The sequence below is a fragment of the Rhinopithecus roxellana genome, chromosome 12 (assembly GCF_007565055.1).
Source record: "Rhinopithecus roxellana isolate Shanxi Qingling chromosome 12, ASM756505v1, whole genome shotgun sequence".
NCBI classification, from domain to species: Eukaryota; Metazoa; Chordata; class Mammalia; order Primates; family Cercopithecidae; genus Rhinopithecus; species Rhinopithecus roxellana.
The window spans coordinates 24,240,064-24,258,595 of record NC_044560.1 but is presented as its reverse complement, the minus strand read 5'-3'; the positions used below and the strand labels follow the sequence as shown (position 1 = coordinate 24,258,595).

Genomic DNA, 18,532 nt, shown 5'->3' with positions numbered 1-18,532 from the left:
CTGTCTCTAGGAACAGTTTCTGAAAAAAAGTCTATTTTGCATGATACAAACGGAGCCACTCCTGTTTTCTTTTGGTCACCAGTGGCATGGGACGTCTCTTTCCATTCCTTCACTGTCAGCCTATGTGTTCAACACTGCTGAATGGTACACGTAATGGTAGACATTATGTCTATTTTGTCACAACAAAAAAATGTAATATGCACAAGTTACAGAAAAAATTACTGAAATAACAACCAACTGACCAAAAAGCAAAAAAATGAAAATTAAATGATGAGATTTTTCACCTTTCAAATTAACAAAGTCACTCTAAATGACAGAATCTTTTTTTTTTTTTTTTTTTTTTTTTTTGAGACGAAGTCTCTCTCTGCCGCCCATCCTGGAGTGCAGTGGCGCGATCTCAGCTCACTGCAAGCTCCGCCTTCTGGGTTCAAGCAATTCTCCTGCGTCAGCCTCCCGAGTAGCTGGGACTACAGGCGTGCACCACCACGTCCAACTAATTTTTGCATTTTTAGTAGAGATGGGGTTTCACTGTGTTAGCCAGGATGGTCTCAATCTCCTGACCTCGTGATCCACCCGCCTTGGCCAACCAAAGTGCTGGGATTACAGGCGTGAGCCACCGCGCCCGACCTGTTTTTTGTTTTATGAGACAACGTCTCGCTCTATCACCCAGGCTGTAGTAGAATGTCACCATTTCAGCTCACTGCAACCTCCACCTTCCAGGTTCAAGTGATTCCCCAGCCTCAGCCTCCCAAGTAGATGGGACTACAGGTGTGCAATACCACACCTGGCTAATTTTTGTATTTTTTAAAATAGAAACATGGTTTTACCATGTTGGCCAGGCTGGTCTTAAAATCCTGACCTCAGGTGATCCATCCACCTCAGCCTCCCAAAATGCTGGGATTACAGGCGTGAGCCACCGCACCCGGCCTAAAATGACAGAATCTTAAAAGTCGTCAGGAGGGGCCAGGCATGGTGGCTCACGCCTGTAATCCCAGCACTTTGGGAAGCCGAGGCGGGCAGATCACGAGGTCAGGAGATCCAGACCATCCTGGCTAACACGGTGAAACCCCGTCTTTACTAAAAATACAAAAAATTAGCCGGGCGTGGTGGCGGGAGCCTGTAGTTCCAGCTACTTGGGAGGCTGAGGCAGGAGAATGGCGTGAACCCGGGAGGCGGAGCTTGCAGTGAGTTGAGATGGTGCCACTGCACTCCAGCCTGGGCGACAGAGCGGAGGTAAGTCATCAGGAGGTAGGAAAATGGGCAGCTTCTTAACTCTGTGGGCATGGGCATGCAAACTGCACACCATTCAAAGAAAAGCTTGGGTAAAACAACTCCACCTTTTAGGGGAATCTCAGAGCCTACTAAGGAAATGATCAGAAATGTAGACAAAGATCTAAGCACAAACAGAATCATCCCAGCTGAGCTAACATACAAAAGCAATCTATAGAGATGTGTACTGCATGTGCGTGTGTCAGTAAATAACACGGTACCCGGCACACAGTGTGCCTCCCCCCTGACCTGCCATATCCACAAGAAACTCACCACACACCTAGCATCCCATGCAGCAGAGAATGCGTTTACAGCCAACAAGACCGACAACAGGGAGGGCTGGGACGCTTCGGAAGACAGCCAGGCCTGACCAACGCCCTCCAACCAAGCTGTTTCACTCCCAGGCCCACATGTGCACCACAGTACACCCAACAGCAAGCACTCTGCCCATTCGTCCCAAGGCACAAGAACAGGACGAACAAAGCTGCACGGTGACAGTGACACAGTGAGCCAGCCAGAGTGACAGGCACTCAGAAAGCACACGTGCAGACCAGCACCCTGACAGGGGCTTCTGCAACAGAGCACAATGGCCAGCCTGCAGAAAGAGCAGGCGGGGCAAGAGGACGGTGGCCCCCCGCCGAGGAGCATGAGAGGGCAGGGCAGGGATGAAGCAGGCGGTAGGTGGAGAACACTGAACATCTCGTGTAGCCAGCATGAGGTCACGAAGCTCGTGTGACGTGTTTGTGTTAACACACGCCCTGAAGCATCTCTTGCAATACCAAAACACGGCCCATGCCCTAGACACTAAGTAAGGTTCAGACCCTCAATACCAACTAATACTCCAAAATACCACAGGGCTGGCCAAAAAGGCACCAGGCACCCAAGGCACTGATATCCCAAAGGTGCCGAGCAGAGCAGGGCAGACGGGGAACCGCGTTCACATTCCCTCATGATAAACCAAGAACTCTGCCCTCACCCACGTCTGCGTTTGTCTTTTATACCTTTCTGTGTTATGTGAATACTGTGCTGGTGGGCTTTTCACTTACTTCTTACAAGAATGTCACAGTAATATTCCTACAGAAAACACAGTCAGGCTGGGCACGGTGGCTCACACCTGTAATCCCAGCACTTTGGGAGACCGAGGCAGGTGGATCACGAGGTCAGGAGATCGAGACCATCCTGGCTAACACGGTGAAACCCGTCTCTACTAAAAATACAAAAAATTAACCAGGCATGGTGGCGGTTGCCTGTAGTCCCAGCTACTTGGGAGGCTGAGGCACGAGAATGGCGTGAATCCGGGAGGCGGAGCTCGCAGTGAGCCGAGATAGTGCCACTGCACTCCAGCCTGGGGGACAGAGTGAGACTCCGTCTCAAAAAACAAAGAAAACACAGTCACAGATATACTTGTTATGCCTCATTCAGGGAAAAAGGCAGACCTTAGTGCACATATGGAAAAATCCAATTAAGAAAACTTTCAGTCCAGGAGCGGTGGCGCACAGCACTTTGGGAGGCTGAGGCAGGAGGATCACTTGAGCCCAGGAGTTCCAGACCAATCTGGGCAACATACGGAGATCACATCTCTAAAATTACAAAAACATCAGCCAGGTATGGTGATGCCCACCTGTAGTCCTGGCTACTCAGGAAGCTGAGGCAGGAGAATCACTTGAGCCCAAGAGGTCAAAGCTGCAGTGAGCTGGGATCACACCACTGCACTCTTCAGCAGAGATGACAAAACAAGACCTTGTCTCCAAAAATGAGAAAAAAGAAAAATCTTTCCGTCAATGTGGCAGAGATTGCAGTGAGGACAGGGATACCCACTCCCTGGCGGGGCCAGAAGGGGCCACGGTCGGCCGTATCCCGGCTTCCTGCGTTTCCAGCAACAGAGCTGTGGCACGTTCCTGCCTCTCCCCTGACATGTGAACCACAGGACACTGTACTTCTGCCCCAACCCGCCAAGAACAGAGAGAGAGAAGGGGTCAGCCTCTGCACTCTTCTCCACTGTCCTGGGCTTCTTCAGTGAGCACACACCATTCGCTTCTCTGATCACTCTCCTGACTAGACACGCACGGGAAGTGTTCACAGATATTACAGAGGCTCACCACTAGCCGCTGGGGGCAGTGCCAAGGGGCGCGCCACGTGAGGAAGGTCACCAACAGTCTCCAGGTGGGGAGGCTGGCCCTCCTCCAACCAGCTCCGCTCTCTCCTGGCCTGCTGCCTCCCAACAAGATGTTGCCTCTGCCAGGCTCAGGTCAGCCCTCGGACTGTGCCCACAGCCCGTCACAGCACCACACATGCACACACAGAGGCCCGCGTGGAAGACCCACCCATCATACGCAGTGTTGTCCCTGGGTCTCAAAAAGCAGCAGGAGGACCCTTCTGAGACAGGAGGGACCTGAACATGGGCTGGTGTGCAGAAATCCCCCTTAGCTTTGTTAGAGAAGTTAATGGGTCGCAGTCAGCATTTGTTACAACGCCATAGTCCTTAGATGTGGATCCTGAAACACGTAAATACGAAATACGATGATGCCTGGGATTTGCTTTAAAAAAATCACAGTCCCGGCCGGGCGCGGTGGCTCATGCCTGTAATCCCAGCACTTTGGGAGGCTGAGGCGGGCGGATCACGTGGTCAGGGTATCGAGACCATCCTGGCTAACATGGTGAAACCCCATCTCTACTAAAAATACAAAAAATTAGCCGGGCGAGGTGGTGGGCGCCTGTAGTCCCAGCTACTTGGGAGGCCGAGGCAGGAGAATGGCGTGAACCCGGGAGATGGAGCTTGCAGTGAGCCGAGATCGCGCCACTGCACTCCAGCCTGGGCTACAGAGTAGAATGCTGTCTCAAAAACAAAACAAAATAAAACAAAATTACAGTCCCTCCCCCTCAAAATAGGAGAGGGAAGTCGGATGAAACAAAATGAGTGAGCCATGGATAACTGGTGAACGTGATACATGGGGTGCATTGAGCTAATCTCTCTACTTCAGTGAAAGCTGGAAATTTTCCACACAGGATGGCACTCATAAGTCCACAGACATATTTAAGCCACAAGTTCATAATGACAGTAAAAAGAGAAGCGTTCCCCGCTGGTCCCCGCAGGCAAGTGTGAGGGGATCCTGGGCCCTCCACGCCCTGAAGTGAAGGGATGGAGCCTGCAGGGTCCCGCCTTCCGGGCCCACAGCATCCTGGGCTCCCTCTTCCACGTGTCTACGTTTAGGCAGAAAACGGCAGAGCGCGGTGACTCAAGCCTGTAATCCCAGCATTTTGGGAGGCCGAGACGGGCGGATCACGAGGTCAGGAGATCGAGACCATCCTGGCTAACACGGTGAAACCCCGTCTCTACTAAAAATACAAAAACTAGCCAGGCGAAGTGGCGGGCGCCTGTAGTCCCAGCTACTCGGGAGGCTGAGGCAGGAGAATGGCGTAAACCCAGGAGGCGGAGCTTGCAGTGAGCTGAGATCCGGCCACTGCACTCCAGCCCTGGCGACATAGTGAGACTCTGCCTCAAAAAAAAAAAAAAAAAAAAAAAAAAGAAAATGGCAGAGGCCAGGAATGCAGGGCAGCCACAGAGCTCCTACAAACCCCTCACCTGCAGCTCCTGCATGCACCCGGCAGTTGTCCACCAAAGTTCAACCAGGGTGCCCAGGACATCTCAGGGTGTGAGCACAGCCGAGGAGGCTTGGGGCCAATGCGGAGCCACCTACCTAGCAGTGCTGGAGGGGCTGTGGATGGCCCCCACACTGGGTAGCACAGATTTTCCTAAGAGCTGTGGTTTCTCGCGCCTCTCACCGGACTCATGAATGACAGGACGCTGTGCCTCTCCCCTCCTACCCAGGGCGAAGTCCGTGTCTGCGCCACTACTCTCCTGGATCTAGAACTGTCCGCCGTCCGCCGAATGAGTAGAGAGAGCTGCATTTCTAAGAACCCCAGGTTTTCTTGTTAATGCTCTATGGTTACTTCGGGCTAAAGAGAGCTCTGGTTCTTAAAATCCACTTGATTTCTTCTTCTGGGGGCCTTGATAGCCCCAGGAACCCCTGCTCAGCGGTTCCAGTCCCGCAGCCTTGCCCCCCACCAGCCACCACCCACGGCACCTCCTCATGGGGGCCGGGCGACACTGTGGACAGCATGTGGCTTGCCGCCAGGTGCTTCTGGCAACTCAGAGTCCCAGACACAGTCCTGCCTGCAGCCAGACCAGCCTGGCCCACATTTCTTGAGGCTGCTCGGAGGCGCCTGCCCTTCCCACGTTCCTCCAGAACTAGGCCTCCCTCCTCCCTGACTTCTCTGCCTGTGGCTTCCTGCCAGTGCCCCTTCCCCAGGCCTGCAGCCATTTCACCCTCCCAGAGGCCTCCTGGGCCAAGGTCCCAGAAAGTGGAGCAGAACCCAGAGGACAGCAGCCCCTGTGGTGGGGGCTGCCCTGGGGGGTCCTGGCCACCTTCCTCAGCCCCTGGGGCCACACCTCACTGAGCAAACCAGAACAAGGGACCCCACAGGCACTCCTGAGAGAAACAGGTCCTTCTTTATCTACAGTCCATTAAACTACCACAGAAATCACAATTCAAATAACGATGTTTAGATGGGAAAATAAAAAGCCCATCTACACCAGAGGCATCGAGCTCAGTCAGGGAACTGAACAGGGGTGGGGACCCCGAAGTTCCACGGATCCACAAAGGAGCCAGTTGAAGCAGCCGTGGGGAACTGAAGCAAACCTAAACCCAGTGCACGGAGCCAGCTGCACCACTGCCCAGACACACCACGACGCCCCGGAGGGCAGGATGAGCCGAGACACAGGCCTCACCCAGCCCCGGAGCTGTGAAAGCTGCTCTGAGAAGCCTCCCATTGGCCAGGAAAGACTTCAAAGTGAGGGGTTCTCCCCTCTCCCAAACTGAACTGTGAACCCAAAGACCCACGCACAACCATCCACAGCCAGCCGCCAGCATTACCAGGGAGCCCGCCACCTGGACCAGGCCCTCGCCACTGCACACCCTGCAGGTCGCCGGCATCACCAGGGAGCCCGCCACCTGGACCAGGCCCTCACCACCGCACACCCTGCGGGTCCCTGGCATGCAGGCTGTCCAGGTCAAAACCCTTCCTGACTCCATTCAGGTCCAGGATGTGTCCCCAGACACAGGTGCCGCCATCAGCTACACCCACATGGGAAGAGGGTTCGCCCGTTCCACCAACGGGAGCTCAAGACCACGCGAGAGGCAGGTCCCCACCCCAGCCAGTGACAAGGGAGACACTGAGCCCGGCTTGACTCAAAGAGCCACACAGAGGCAACCCAGGGGGTTTACCTTGTTTTCACAGTTTAACGAGCTTTATAAATTAAGACAAAACCCACTAGGGTCAGGCAAGCTGGGCGACACTCACTGCATCCAAGAATGTTAACAAAAATCACAGTTTTGATAGTTCTGCAAAAAAAAACTTAGCAAATTTACAACAAAACTGTCAAGTAATTAAGGCAAGGCACTTCACACATGAACTTAAACTGCTAATTAAAATCCCCTCGCTTAATTGACTACATTTGCATATCATTCAACTTGGGAGTATAATTTTTTTAATGGTTTGGGCAACAGGGTTGTAGCCAGGAAATGCGGAGGCAGCAGGTGAGGTAGAGCGAAGGCCCTGCCAACAGCACAATCGGGAGCACCAGGCAGGTGGCCAGGGACCGTGCCAGGCTGGGTCCCCACCTCCCTCCAGGTCCACACGGGTGTCCAGGGAGGAAGCAGCTGAGATCTCACAGACGTCACACCAGCTATGGAGGTCCTGGGTGTCCCTAACCCAGAAGGCAGCCTGGGGCAGGCTTCAGTGCAAGCACACAGAACACCCCCCTCCCAGGTGGCCCAGCCCCCTGGCAGCCCAGGTCCTGTATGCAGCTCTCACTCGGGGAGTGCCAGTCCACAGGACACGGGCAGCGGCGCAGGTGGCCTCAGTGGACGTGCACACCTTTGGCACCACACATGCAGTGTCCACAGCTCCGCAGAGGGTGGCTCAGCGGCCCTGTCCAGTGTGCTCCTCCTCCCGCCTGGACCAGGAGTCAGAGTCCAGACCCCACACTCACCCTCACCAGGCAGGCGGGAGTCCCTGTCTCTGGGGCCCCAGGATTGTGCCACCTCTGCAGAGGGAAGTCCCAAGGCTGGGAGTGCCTGGTCCCCAGCCTCAGGCGTCAGAGCCTGTCAGGGCCACGGAGGCAGAGCACCCTGTGCCCAAAGGCCCAACCGGTGCCATGGCAGGCCTGTCCTGGGTACTGTGTAGGTCCACACAGGGCCGCCAACCTTCCAGAGCAGCACAGGGAATAGCACGTCTAGGACGCAGAGGCCCAGCTTGGCCTAGTCATCTGGGAAACTATAAAAAAAAGAAGGCCACGGGCAGCTGGAGCTGCCATCCACTGCCACGCGGAGGCTCCTCAGGCCACAGGAGCCTGAAGGGAGGCACGGGGACAAACTGCTTCCCAAGAAAGGCTCAGGTTCTCTGAGCATGAACAATGAAGCCTAACTCCCCTCAGACAGACCTCCAGGGCCAGCTGTGAGGGTGAGGGAGGGAGTCAAGGATGCCCGCCCTGGCATTGCCTGGACCATGGGCAGCCATACCAGGTGGGGACCTGGGGCTGCCACAGCCCAGTGCCTGACACAGAGAAGCCTTTGACAGCGCCAGGCGGGAGGGCACCAGGAGAGACACCCACCAAGAGAGGGTGATCAGCCTATCGAGGCCCATTCGACTCCGTAAGTAACCCATCCTGGATAGGGTCAAATGGGCCAACCTCAGACCTCCCACAGAAGGTGCAGGCCTCCTGGGGCTCTCAGGGATGAGGCGTTTACGCATGTTCTGCAGGACGAGCTCAGCACCCAGCCAAACTGGCCTTCATGCTAAGGACAGACACGTTCCCTCAACAGGGCAAGAAAGACTCAACCTATCGGCCTTATTTCCAAGAAAAGAAAGCAAGAGCATTTCTGTTTCTGGGCAAAGATGCATACTCCATAGTAAAAGCAAAAATGTTTCCACGTTACTTTCAGGACAGAGAGCCTACATCAGACTCTGCAACAATTGTGCACCCAATCGGCGTCCTCTCAGCAGCTGGACCAGCGGTTCCCAGCAGGCAGCACCCCAACCAGGGCAGGGTGAGGGCGAGTCTGCAGGCTGACAGCTGCTTCTTATTCTCATCACTTACAAATTTACTCCTGGGCAGAAGAACACAATGTAATTAGCAGACACCTGGCTCTCCTGGCAATATGGTTTCCCCTGTAGAAGAAAACTGACATCAAAGGAAACCACCGGCACAGCCACAGTCTTCAGGAACCACAGCAGCCAGGGAGCACCGCAGGGAGCACCTAAGCTGCTTCAGATACAGGCAGGCACAGACAGAGAGACAGAGGCAGCGCCAGCACCACTGGACACCTGCTGGGTGCTCCCTGCCCTCCCACTGCCCCTCACCCGCTCCTGACGCACTTCCTGGTGAGGTCAGCCAGTCCCCCGGTGCCCCCATAAGGGGACACGAGCTGTCGTGGAGTCACCGTCACCTCACGCAGCTCAGGGATCACGTCTGGTTGGGAAGGGCCACACAAGAGCCCAGTTAGTGTCTTGGGTCCTGGGGTGGAACCCTCAGGACAGAGACAGATCCTCTGATTTGGGTGACGGTGTCCCCTGCCACCCATGCCCACCTGAGGCCGCCAGCCTGAGCTGCATTTCTGTGAAACGAGCAGCACCGTGGGGCCTGCAGGAAGCCTAGAACAGGAGCTGTTTCTAAGTCAGCCACCGACATTCCAGCAGAAGCCACAGTCAGTCCAGGCAGGGCTGAGAGCTGGGAGGAGCGTCAGCGCTCAGCCTCACCAGCCAAGGGTAATATTCCAGCACCTTCTGAGCCCTCAACATGGAACCAAGGTAGAAGCGCCCCCAGGTCAGAAGACAGTGAACCAATTTCTTCCAAAGGTGGAACAATGGCTGGCGCAGTGGCTCACGCCTGTAATCCCAACACTTTGGGAGGCCGAGACGGGTGAATCATGAGGTCAGGAGACGGAGACCAACCTGGCCAACATGGTGAAACCCCATCTCTACTACAATACAAAAAATGAACCGGGCGTGGTGGTGCACGCTGTAGTCCCAGCTACTCAGGGGGCTGAGTCAGGGGAATTGCTTGAAGCCGGGAGGCAGAGCTTGCAGTGAGCTGAGATCGCGCCACTGCACTCCAGCCTGGGCGACAGAGCGAGACTCCGTCTCGAAAAAAAAACAAAGGTGAAACAGTGAGAGAAGAAACAGCACTCCCCTTCCAGCCAGAGAACGGAGCTGCCAATAAGCCCTAACCACCAATGCCTGTGAGGTCCACTGAGTCATTCAGTGAGTTACTGAATCTGGCCCCCAAACTGGGGACCCAGACGTGACCAGGCCCCCCCAACCCTAGCCCCTGAGGCCGGCAACACAACCACACACACGACAACCCCCATGGCCAGTGAGACAAGGCCCCCAGCAGAGGCAGCCCAAGAAGGCCTGACAAGGGCTGGGTGTGCTGGCCTAAGAGGCAGGCCTAGACGCCCCGATTCTGCAGCTGCAGGGGCACCAAGGCAGAGCACTCCTTCCATCTTTATGAGTCAAAAAAGTAAAATCGGAGAAGACATGAACACCAAGCAGCAAAGAGAATCTCGGCCGTTTCCCAGGCTCAAGCCAAAACGCCTCTCAAAGCTCCCTTCATCCGTTTCCCTCCAGACAAGAGACAGGAGCAGTACTCCAAGGAACAAGCGCTTCAAGCGAAGGCCTACTAGGCGGCAGGCAGAACACATGTTGAGGGCCACAGGCACCAGGCGCCACCACGCCACCTCGGGGCCATGGCCAACGCAGGTGCTGGGTCCATCTGGTCCTAGTCTGGATTTTACTATTGTCCCCACAATCTCATTTAAAATTCACACTCGAGCCCTGGTTCTTCATTTTCGTAAATAAGCAGGCTCATGTGGCGGCATGTCCCCAGAGCTGGAGCCTCCCTGGGCCCCCCATCGAGGCCACTCCAGCAAGGCAGCCTGGAAAAATATCAAGTACCACACAGCAACACCAACATGCAGGCTCTGGGAAGCGGGGTCCTTCTGGAACCCTCTCTCATATTCACAAAGCAGCAGCACCTATAGAGCTACCACTTACCATGTTCCCCAACCCCCAGGGTGAGCCAGAGCTTCCCGAGGGTCACCCGGCATGGCACCTGGTCTGCAGAGGGTAACCAGGCCTCAAGAGAACAGGTGGGACGGCGGGGGCGACCCCTCCACCCTGCAGGCCCCGGGGATGCCTTCCGTGGCAGAACCCACTCCAGGGGCCAGGCACGGTGGCTCATGCCTGTAATCCCAGCACTTTGGGAGGCCAAGGTGGGTAGATCACTTGAGGTCGGGAGTTCAAGACCAGCCTGGCCAACATGGTGAAACCCCATCTCTACTAAAAATACAAAATAATTAATTGGGCATGGTGGCACACATCTGTCATCCCAGCTACATGGGAGGCTGGGGCAGGAGAATCACTTAAACCCAGGAGACAGAAGCTGCAGCGAGCCAAGATCGCACCACTGCACTCCAGCCTGGGAAACAGACAGACTGTCTCAAAAAAAAAAAAAAAAAAAAAAAAAGCCCGCTCCAGACCACGAGGGTGACAGCCAGGGAAGGACAGGAAGGAGCCGTCCTACCGCCCGCTCTGGAGGCCAGGTGTAAAGGGCTGGTCCCCGGGCAGCCCCCCACTCCATGACACCCTGGCCTGGTGACCACCGCTCAGGAGGGGAAGAGCCCTTGAGAGTAAGGACGGGGCCTTCTTTTCCAGCTCTCCCAGATAGTGGGGAAATAATTCACCCTCTGTATTTTGACTCAAAACAAAGAAACTTTTTAAAAACATTTCAGTTGAAACTTGCATAATTCTTCCAGTGGAGAAATTCTCCCTCAACTTTCGCAATCCTTAGAAAGAGACACATTATTGCCACAGAGAGCCCGGCCGCCGCCGTGGACACCTCCTGCCAGACAGTCAGGGCCCAGGCCCCGGAACCACCGCCTTCTCTCTGGAGGCCCAGCCAGCAGCAAAGGCCTAACCTAAGCTGGGGCTGTGGCCCCACAACCCCGCGAGACTCCAGGGCGGGGTTCGGCTCACACTTACCCCAGACTTCCTCGCACCATATCCTGTCTGCCCTCACCCGGAGACTCAGACAGACAGACATTGCACAAATCAGCCACAGGGACGGCTGAGAAACAAGACACTGACAGAGGGAACCCCTCCTCCGTGACCCTGCTGTCCCAGAAGGTGAGGGACCCAGCCCAGCTCCCAGAGGGGTCCCAGACAGATGGATGACAGACTGTGCCGGGAAAATGACCACTAGGTTCTGTTCCCTGCAGAAGCCACAGGGGCAGCCACCCATGCCCTCCCCAGTCCGTGCACAGCCAGCCGGGGTGGGTAGAGGTCAAGAACCACTCTCAAGCTGCTGTCCCCCCCCCCTTGAGAAGACCCAGCAGCCAGCCGTCTTTCCGGAACCCTCACCTGGAGGGCAGACCAGCCCAAACCTACAGATCCTGGCCTTCTGCACAGGGACCAGGGCCTGCCCAGGAGCCTGACCCCAGAGCATGGCCCAAGACCACACGGAACCCCACAAAAAGCTGGAGAAAAACACTCGCAGCAGACACTTTTTCCAAAGGAAGCCAGTGGACAAAGGGCCAGATGGCCCCCCAAGTGCTCCCCGGACCTGAGGGTGTCTGGGAAGGCATAGCCCGAAACCCACACACGGCCACTGCGCTGAGTGAGGGGTGTCCCAGAGAGAAACTCCTGATGCCGTCCCTTCCTGTGATCAGTTCAGCTTAAAACAGCAAAACACAGCTCCTCCCCAGAGGCCCGCCCGGCCCAGCAACCCCTTCCTGGCCTCCAGCAGCACAGTCATTCCCCAGAACAGACCTCGAGACTCAAAGCTCTCAAGCCCGACCACCTGGCTGGGCACCTGCCTCAGGAAACACTGCCTGGGGCCAGGGCCAGCCATGCAGTGACACGGGTCAAAAGCCCAGCATGAGGGATCAGAAAACCCCCGTCGCGGACCCTCCACTGCAGCACACAGAGCTTCCCAACCAAGCCACCCTCAGCCCGCAGCCCACTAAGACCCACACCAGCCCACAGAGAGCAAGGGCAAGCCGACCTGCAAGACTCCTGGGAACTCATGCATCTGCAGGACAGAGCGACAACACCCTAACACAACCCAAATTCTCCAGTCACCAGAATGCCCAGAACGCACGTGGCAGGTGAGCAACAGCTCTCACAAAGGCAGCCCACCACCCCAGGAACAGGACCCCCGGCCCCCTCGGAGCAGAACCCCCGGGCGGAACAGGACCCCCCCAGCCCTCTTGGAACAGGACCCTCAGAGCAGAATCCCTGCCCTAGAACAGGACCCCGGCCCCCTTGGAGCAGGACCCCCAGCCCCCTTGGAGCAGGACCCTGGCATGGCAAAAGGGAAGCACCACACCACACCACCCTGTTATCAGCCTGCAAGGAAAGCGCTTGGCTGCCCAGCAAGACGTTCTGTGGGACAAGGGGCCACGTCCCAGGCAGCAGGCCAAGCGGCAGCTCCAACTGCCACATTTTGTCTCCGTCTCTGACAGCTGTCTACACTGACAAAAAGATGTAGTCCAATGGAGTCCTACGGCTATCAGAGAACCTAAGAGGAAGGAGGCGAGCCGACCAGAAAGAAGAGCAGTGGGAGTGGGGAAGGCTCCAGTCTCTTGGCTAAGTGCTCCCAGCAGCACAATGACCCATCTGCGCCCCACCTGTACCACTCAAAACGTAAAGCCCAAGATCAATCAACAGTCCCCAGTTTACACCGAGACAGAGAGATTAAGCAACTTGTTCAAGGTCACAAAGCCAGTGTGGGACCGAGTAGGGAGGTGAGACAAGGCCCCCTGTCAAGGATAGCAGCCCCAGGGCCCCTAAGAGGGGACTCGCCAAGCACCCACACAGCCCGCACAGTCTTCCAAGATACAGCAGCAGGAAGCTGGCTGGGCCCGACAGCCACTGGACAGGAACGGAGGCTTCCTCTGCAACCCCGTGATATGAGGGGGCATCTGGAGGAAGACTGTCTGCCCCTCACACTGTCACTGCACTGCTGACAGGCCAGGGACTCCGGCACAGCCGCCTTCACGTGAGGCCTCCAAGGCGAAAGCTGCAGCCCCGCCTCCGACTTGGTTTGGGACACGGGAACACCACCGCCCTCTCCCACCTCCCATCACGGGTAGCAGAGTGACGCTGACCCAGCCCACTCAGGCAGGAGACCCGGCCCTGGCCTGGCCACAAACACCCGGAAGGCAATTCAGCTCCCTCCCGCTCCACAGAGCCCGAAGGCCTGCTGGGAGCAGCAGCCCTGCAAAGAGAGTTCCAGTACACTCTTTGTTCCTTCAGCCCTCATCTTCGGCAGATCAAAAATATTAAAATAAGCTACAAAGGAAGTGAAGAAATCAAAACATATCCTGAGAATAAGCTGTCAAGACACGGGTGGGAGGAGCCAATGGCAGCCAGCGAGGGTGGAGGCGGGGCCTCCCAGGCCACTCCTTCTAGGAGAAGTGGGGTCTGGGCACTGCGGGTCCACGCCCACCCTGAAACCACACTCCCTTCTCATGTGTTGCCCCCGTGCGCACAGAGACACGCACATGGCTGTCCTAGGGAGACTTAAGGGGATCCTGCAGCCCAGAACTCCCAACCACACAGTCACAGAGCCCAGGGGGCACGCACTGAGCGAGGGCAGACTCCCTGGCTGCCATCTCACGTCAAGAACACGGAGCAGGAGGCGACACGGGCAGGATGGGTGCCCCATCCCCAGGAGCATGAGGAGAGGAAAGCCCGCAGGAGCTGGTGAACACGCAGGTAGCCAGGCGGAGGCCACCACTGCCAGGGCCAGGCTGTGGCTGCCACTCAGGCCTGGAGGACCCACTCACTCACACCGTAAACGCCGTCAGTATGGCTTGGGAATTTTAATCAGTAAATGAGATTTCAGAGCTGTGCTGGGGAGGACTTCAGAAGGGAAAGGTGACTTGGAGCCATCTGCTGAGATGACCAGAGGGGAAAGCCTGTCTGGCCCGTCTCTATGGCGCCCCAAGGACCCCGGCGCTCACAACCACCAGGAGGGAGAAGCCAGTGGCCTGGGCCCTGCTCTGTGTCAGCTGTGACGAAGACGCCCTGCTGGCCACTCCAATGGCCCCCCAGCAAAGCCCAGGAAGACAGAAAGACCGCAAGCACATACATGACCCACAGTCAGACAAAAACAAACGCAGACACACCCTGCTCAGCCGAGATCCTCTGCCGTCAGCTCTGGAGACAGTGATGAGTGTGTCCCAGCAGCTCAGGCCTTGGCCACAGGTGACCCACTATGCAGCCTGCCCAAGCCCACCAACAATCCCAGCGACAAGTGGCTTCCCCCAGCCATAGGCACTGACGAGGGTGGGGCCACCCCAAAAAGAAAGGCCCCAGCCCACAGGGAGCGCCATCGGACCGACCCCAGCCAACTCCCCGTGTGACACGAAGGGCCCCAGCCTGCTAGGTCTGTCTGCAGCTCTGCCACGAGCATCCTTCCCCAGCCCACAGGTCTGCAGGCAGCTGCCACCTGAGCCCTGGTCTGGCAGGGTCAGAAGCGCCCCTGCACACACACACGCACACGCACACACAGGCACACGCACATGCACCCTCCGCAGCCCCCTCCGCGCAGAAGCGACAGTCCCTCGCTTCCATCCACAGCCCCTCCTCCCCACGATCTGACACTCTGCTGGAGGGGCGCCCAGAGAAAACCGGGCTGGAGCATCTATTCACAGATTTAGAAAAAAAAAGTTTGATGCAATAGCTGAATTAATTAGGCCTCCCAAGAATAGCTGAGCCAATGCAGCATTCTGTGTGTGCAATTTAATAAGCCTGGATATTTAAAAGAAAAGTTACAAATACTTGGGGAGGTATGCAACGGAAAGTTCCTGAGGACCCCACTGAGTAATTTCGGCGCCTCGTGGCCTGGGAGCTGCCCATGCCGGATCCTGTAGATCCTCCAACCGGCAAACTACAAAGCCGGGCCAGCGGCCTCCCTCCCCCAGCGCACCCCTCTGCGTTTCAGAAGCAGAGAAGGAAATGGGTGAGTCCAAAACAAATCCCAAGCCGCCAGTAACTCCAGCATGTGGGCCCAGGGGCCTGCTGACCAGGCCCTCAGCCGGGTGCCAAGTGGCCCTCACCCCACACGGGGGACTCTGGGATTTGGTCCCTGGCAGGCCCAGGGAGACCAACCAGCACAGTGCTGGAGCCGCTGAGTCTCAGGCCCCTGTCACTGCAGCCTGAACACCTGGCTTCATTTTGTGTCTCTGTCCCAAAACTTCAAGGCAACAAACAGGCAGCGGGAGCCAGTACCAAAACCAGGCCTCGTCTCGCCCAAGCTCTGTCTCCTCGGGCCCAAGGGCAGGCAGCCCTCCGTCTTCGAGGCTGGGTGCCTTCGAAGTGAGGGCAGTCACCTCCACCCCAACCCCAAGGAAGACCTGGGCCTGAGGCATCCGGCCGGGGCCCAACTGGAGCTAACTTCCCTGACCTCGGGGCAGGCCGCTTTCCCGAGAGCATAGGAGGCTTGTGCCTTCCTATCCTATCTGGGCAAAGGTATGGGCCTGTGGGCCTTCCCCACACACCAGGCCCAGCCCCCACCCCACCGCCACAGCCCCTACTCCAGGCTCCTCCTGGGGGAAAGGGCAGGAGGGCCTTCCTACTAAACCCTGTGGCCCTGCCAAGGGGAACACTCAATTTCCCTAAAACAAAGCGAAGACTTGATACATGGGGCACGGCAGAAACACAGGTCCCAGCCTTTGGAGACCAGAGCCTGTGGCCCCGAAGGGTCCCCACCCCAAGCACATCCTCCCCTGCTCCCAGGCCTGGGGCCACTCACCCGGGGCACCCGCCGCTTGTACTTGTTGCCATAGTCGAACTTCTCCTTCACGTCGTCCAGGCAGCGACCGAGGCGCGCCTGCTCCTCCTTGCCCGTGTAGTCCTGGCTCAGCAGGATGTAGGCCCGCCAGTTGGCCGAGTCGAAGCCCCAGTGGCAGGTCCGGTTCTCCAGGGCCTTGTGCGAGTGCACCACGAACTTGTGCGGCGGGTACATGAGGCGGCAGTCCAGGCACTGGATGCAGGCGGCGCTCGGGCTGCTGTAGAGCTCCGGCACCAGCAGCCCCTTACACTTGCCGAAGCACTCGTGGTACACGCGGACGCTGCGCTCGCTGAGCTCCAGGCCCAGCGCCAGGCTGGCGGCCAGCTCCTTCTTGCAGGGCGGCGGGTAGGCGCCGCCGTAGAGCAGCGCGTTGCACAGGCGCTCGGCGTCCGTCTTGGTGATGAGCCCGCACGAGGGCGCCGAGAAGGGCAGGATGCCCATGACTTTGAGGATCTCCAGCTGGTCGGCCGTGCAGCGCGAGCAGTAGATGTGGAGCTCGTCGCACACCGAGTTGATCTGCTGCAGCGAGAAGTCGCGCAGCACCGAGTTGAGGATCTGCGGCAGACACAGACGCTTCTCGCCTCCCACCACGAAGCACGAGATGGTCTCGCCTTCTAGCACGGTCTCGCAGCGCTCGGTGGAGCGATCGGACGGCATGAAGAAGGGACCGGGCAGCACGGGCGGCGGCGGCTGGATGGCGGGCAGGTGCAGCACGGGCGGCGGCTCGGTGGCTGCGGGCACCGGCGCCGGCACCGCGGCCGCGCCCGCCTCCTTGGCGCTCTCCTTCTTGTAGGCCTCCTGCGCCCAGCGCGCCGAGAAGGCGGCCGGGCCGCCCAGCGAGCTCATAGAGCTCAGGTGGAACTGCTCCAGCGTCTTCTGCAACCCCGGGTGCGGCTGGAAGCAGCCACGGCCGCCTGCCGCCGCCTCCATGGTGCGCTCCGGCTCCCCCGGCCGCTCCCGCTCCCGCGCGCCCGGGCCCCCCCGGCCCCCGCCGCCGCCCCGCGCGCCCCGGCGGCGCCCGCGGCCCCGACCCCGGCCGCCCCCCGCCGCCGGCTCACGGCCGATCACGGCCGCGGCCTCGCCCGGGGGCGCGAAGGGGAAGGCGGGCGGGGCGAAGGGGTCCCGCCGCTGGAGCCCGCCGCCGCCCGGGCCCGGCGCCACATCCACGCGCCCCGCGCCGCGCCCGCCGCCGCCCGGGCCCCCCGCGCGTCCCCCGCGCGCCCCCCGGGCTCTAGGCGCGGGGCATGCCCCGGCGCGCGCCGCCAACGCCAACGCCAACGCTCGCGGGCCCGGGGCTCGCGGGGGGCGCGCGGGCAGGTGCCGGCGCCGCGAGGCGCGAATCGCCGCGGCGGCCGAGGCCGAGGGGCCCGGGAGGAGCGGGGGCGCGGGCGCGGGGCCCGCCGGGCCGTCCTCGCGCGGCGCGCCGCCGCCGCCCCGCTCCTCCCACCGCGCGGCGCCCGCCCGGCTCGTCCCGGCGGCGCTGGCCGGCCGCGTCGCGCCCGCCGCCGGCCCCCGGCCCGCCCGCCCGCCGGCTCCGCGGCCCGCCCGCCCGCCTTCTGGGGCGGCGGAGGCGCCTCTCGCCCGCGGCCCTCAGAGCGCGGCGGCGGCGCGGGGCTCGGGGCGCTCAGCGCACATCCTCCCGGCGGCTCGCTCCGGCTCGGACTGAGCGCCCGGCGCTGAGCTCACGCCGCCGCCGCGCCGCCCCGCCCCGCGCCGCCTGCTCCGCCCCGCGCCGGCCCCGCCCCCCGCGCTGTTTGTTGCCGTGCGTCCGCCTCAGCCCTAACGCTGGCCAAGAATGTGACCCGCTCCCCAGTCGGGCTCTTCCAGGAACGCGCGCTCCCCGCCCGGACTCGGCCGCGCTCGGCTCCGCTCGCCCGGGACTCGGCCACGCTCGGACCCGCCCTGCCACGACTCGGCTCCTCTCGGCCAGGACTCGGCTCCGCTCGGCCATGCTCGACTCCGTTCGGCCCCGCTCGGCCCCGCCCGTCGAAGGCCGCTCGGCGCGGGCGGAGGCGGAGGCGGCGGTGGCGCCCGGGGCCCCCCTTCCGGCCGAGGCCGCTTCCTGCGCGGCTGGGAAGGCGCCTGTCTCGCCGCCGCCGGGGCCCAGAAACCCACAGGCCCCCGCCACGACCGCAAATCAGCTGAGGGAGGCCGGGGGGCCACGCCACGCAGCCGGGGTTCTCCCAGGGTGGGACACCACACGGCGGGAGGCCCCGGACGCCTCTGGGGTCCCACACACTACCGGGACGCCACACGGTGACCGGGGGTACCGCACACGAGGGGGACAGCGGCCACGCCCAGGGACCCCGCGCCGAGACAGGCACCGCGCCGCGTGACCCTGGCGGC

General features: G+C 59.5%; 1 protein-coding gene across 4 annotated transcripts in view; it reads right to left on the bottom strand.

Moving 5' to 3' along the window:
• The window catches only part of SKI (SKI proto-oncogene), an 88,948-nt gene extending 71,390 nt beyond the window's left edge, over positions 1-17,558 (bottom strand). Inside the window, exon 1 of one of the 4 annotated variants that reach the window (XM_030943031.1) lies at positions 16,148-17,558. In XM_030943031.1, the coding sequence (XP_030798891.1) occupies positions 16,148-17,116 (969 nt within the window). In that variant the 5' untranslated portion in view covers positions 17,117-17,558. The remainder of the gene's footprint in view (positions 1-16,147) is intronic. The other 3 variants (XM_030943028.1, XM_030943029.1, XM_030943030.1) reach the window with 3 other exon arrangements.
• Between the last annotated feature and the right edge of the window lie 974 nt (positions 17,559-18,532).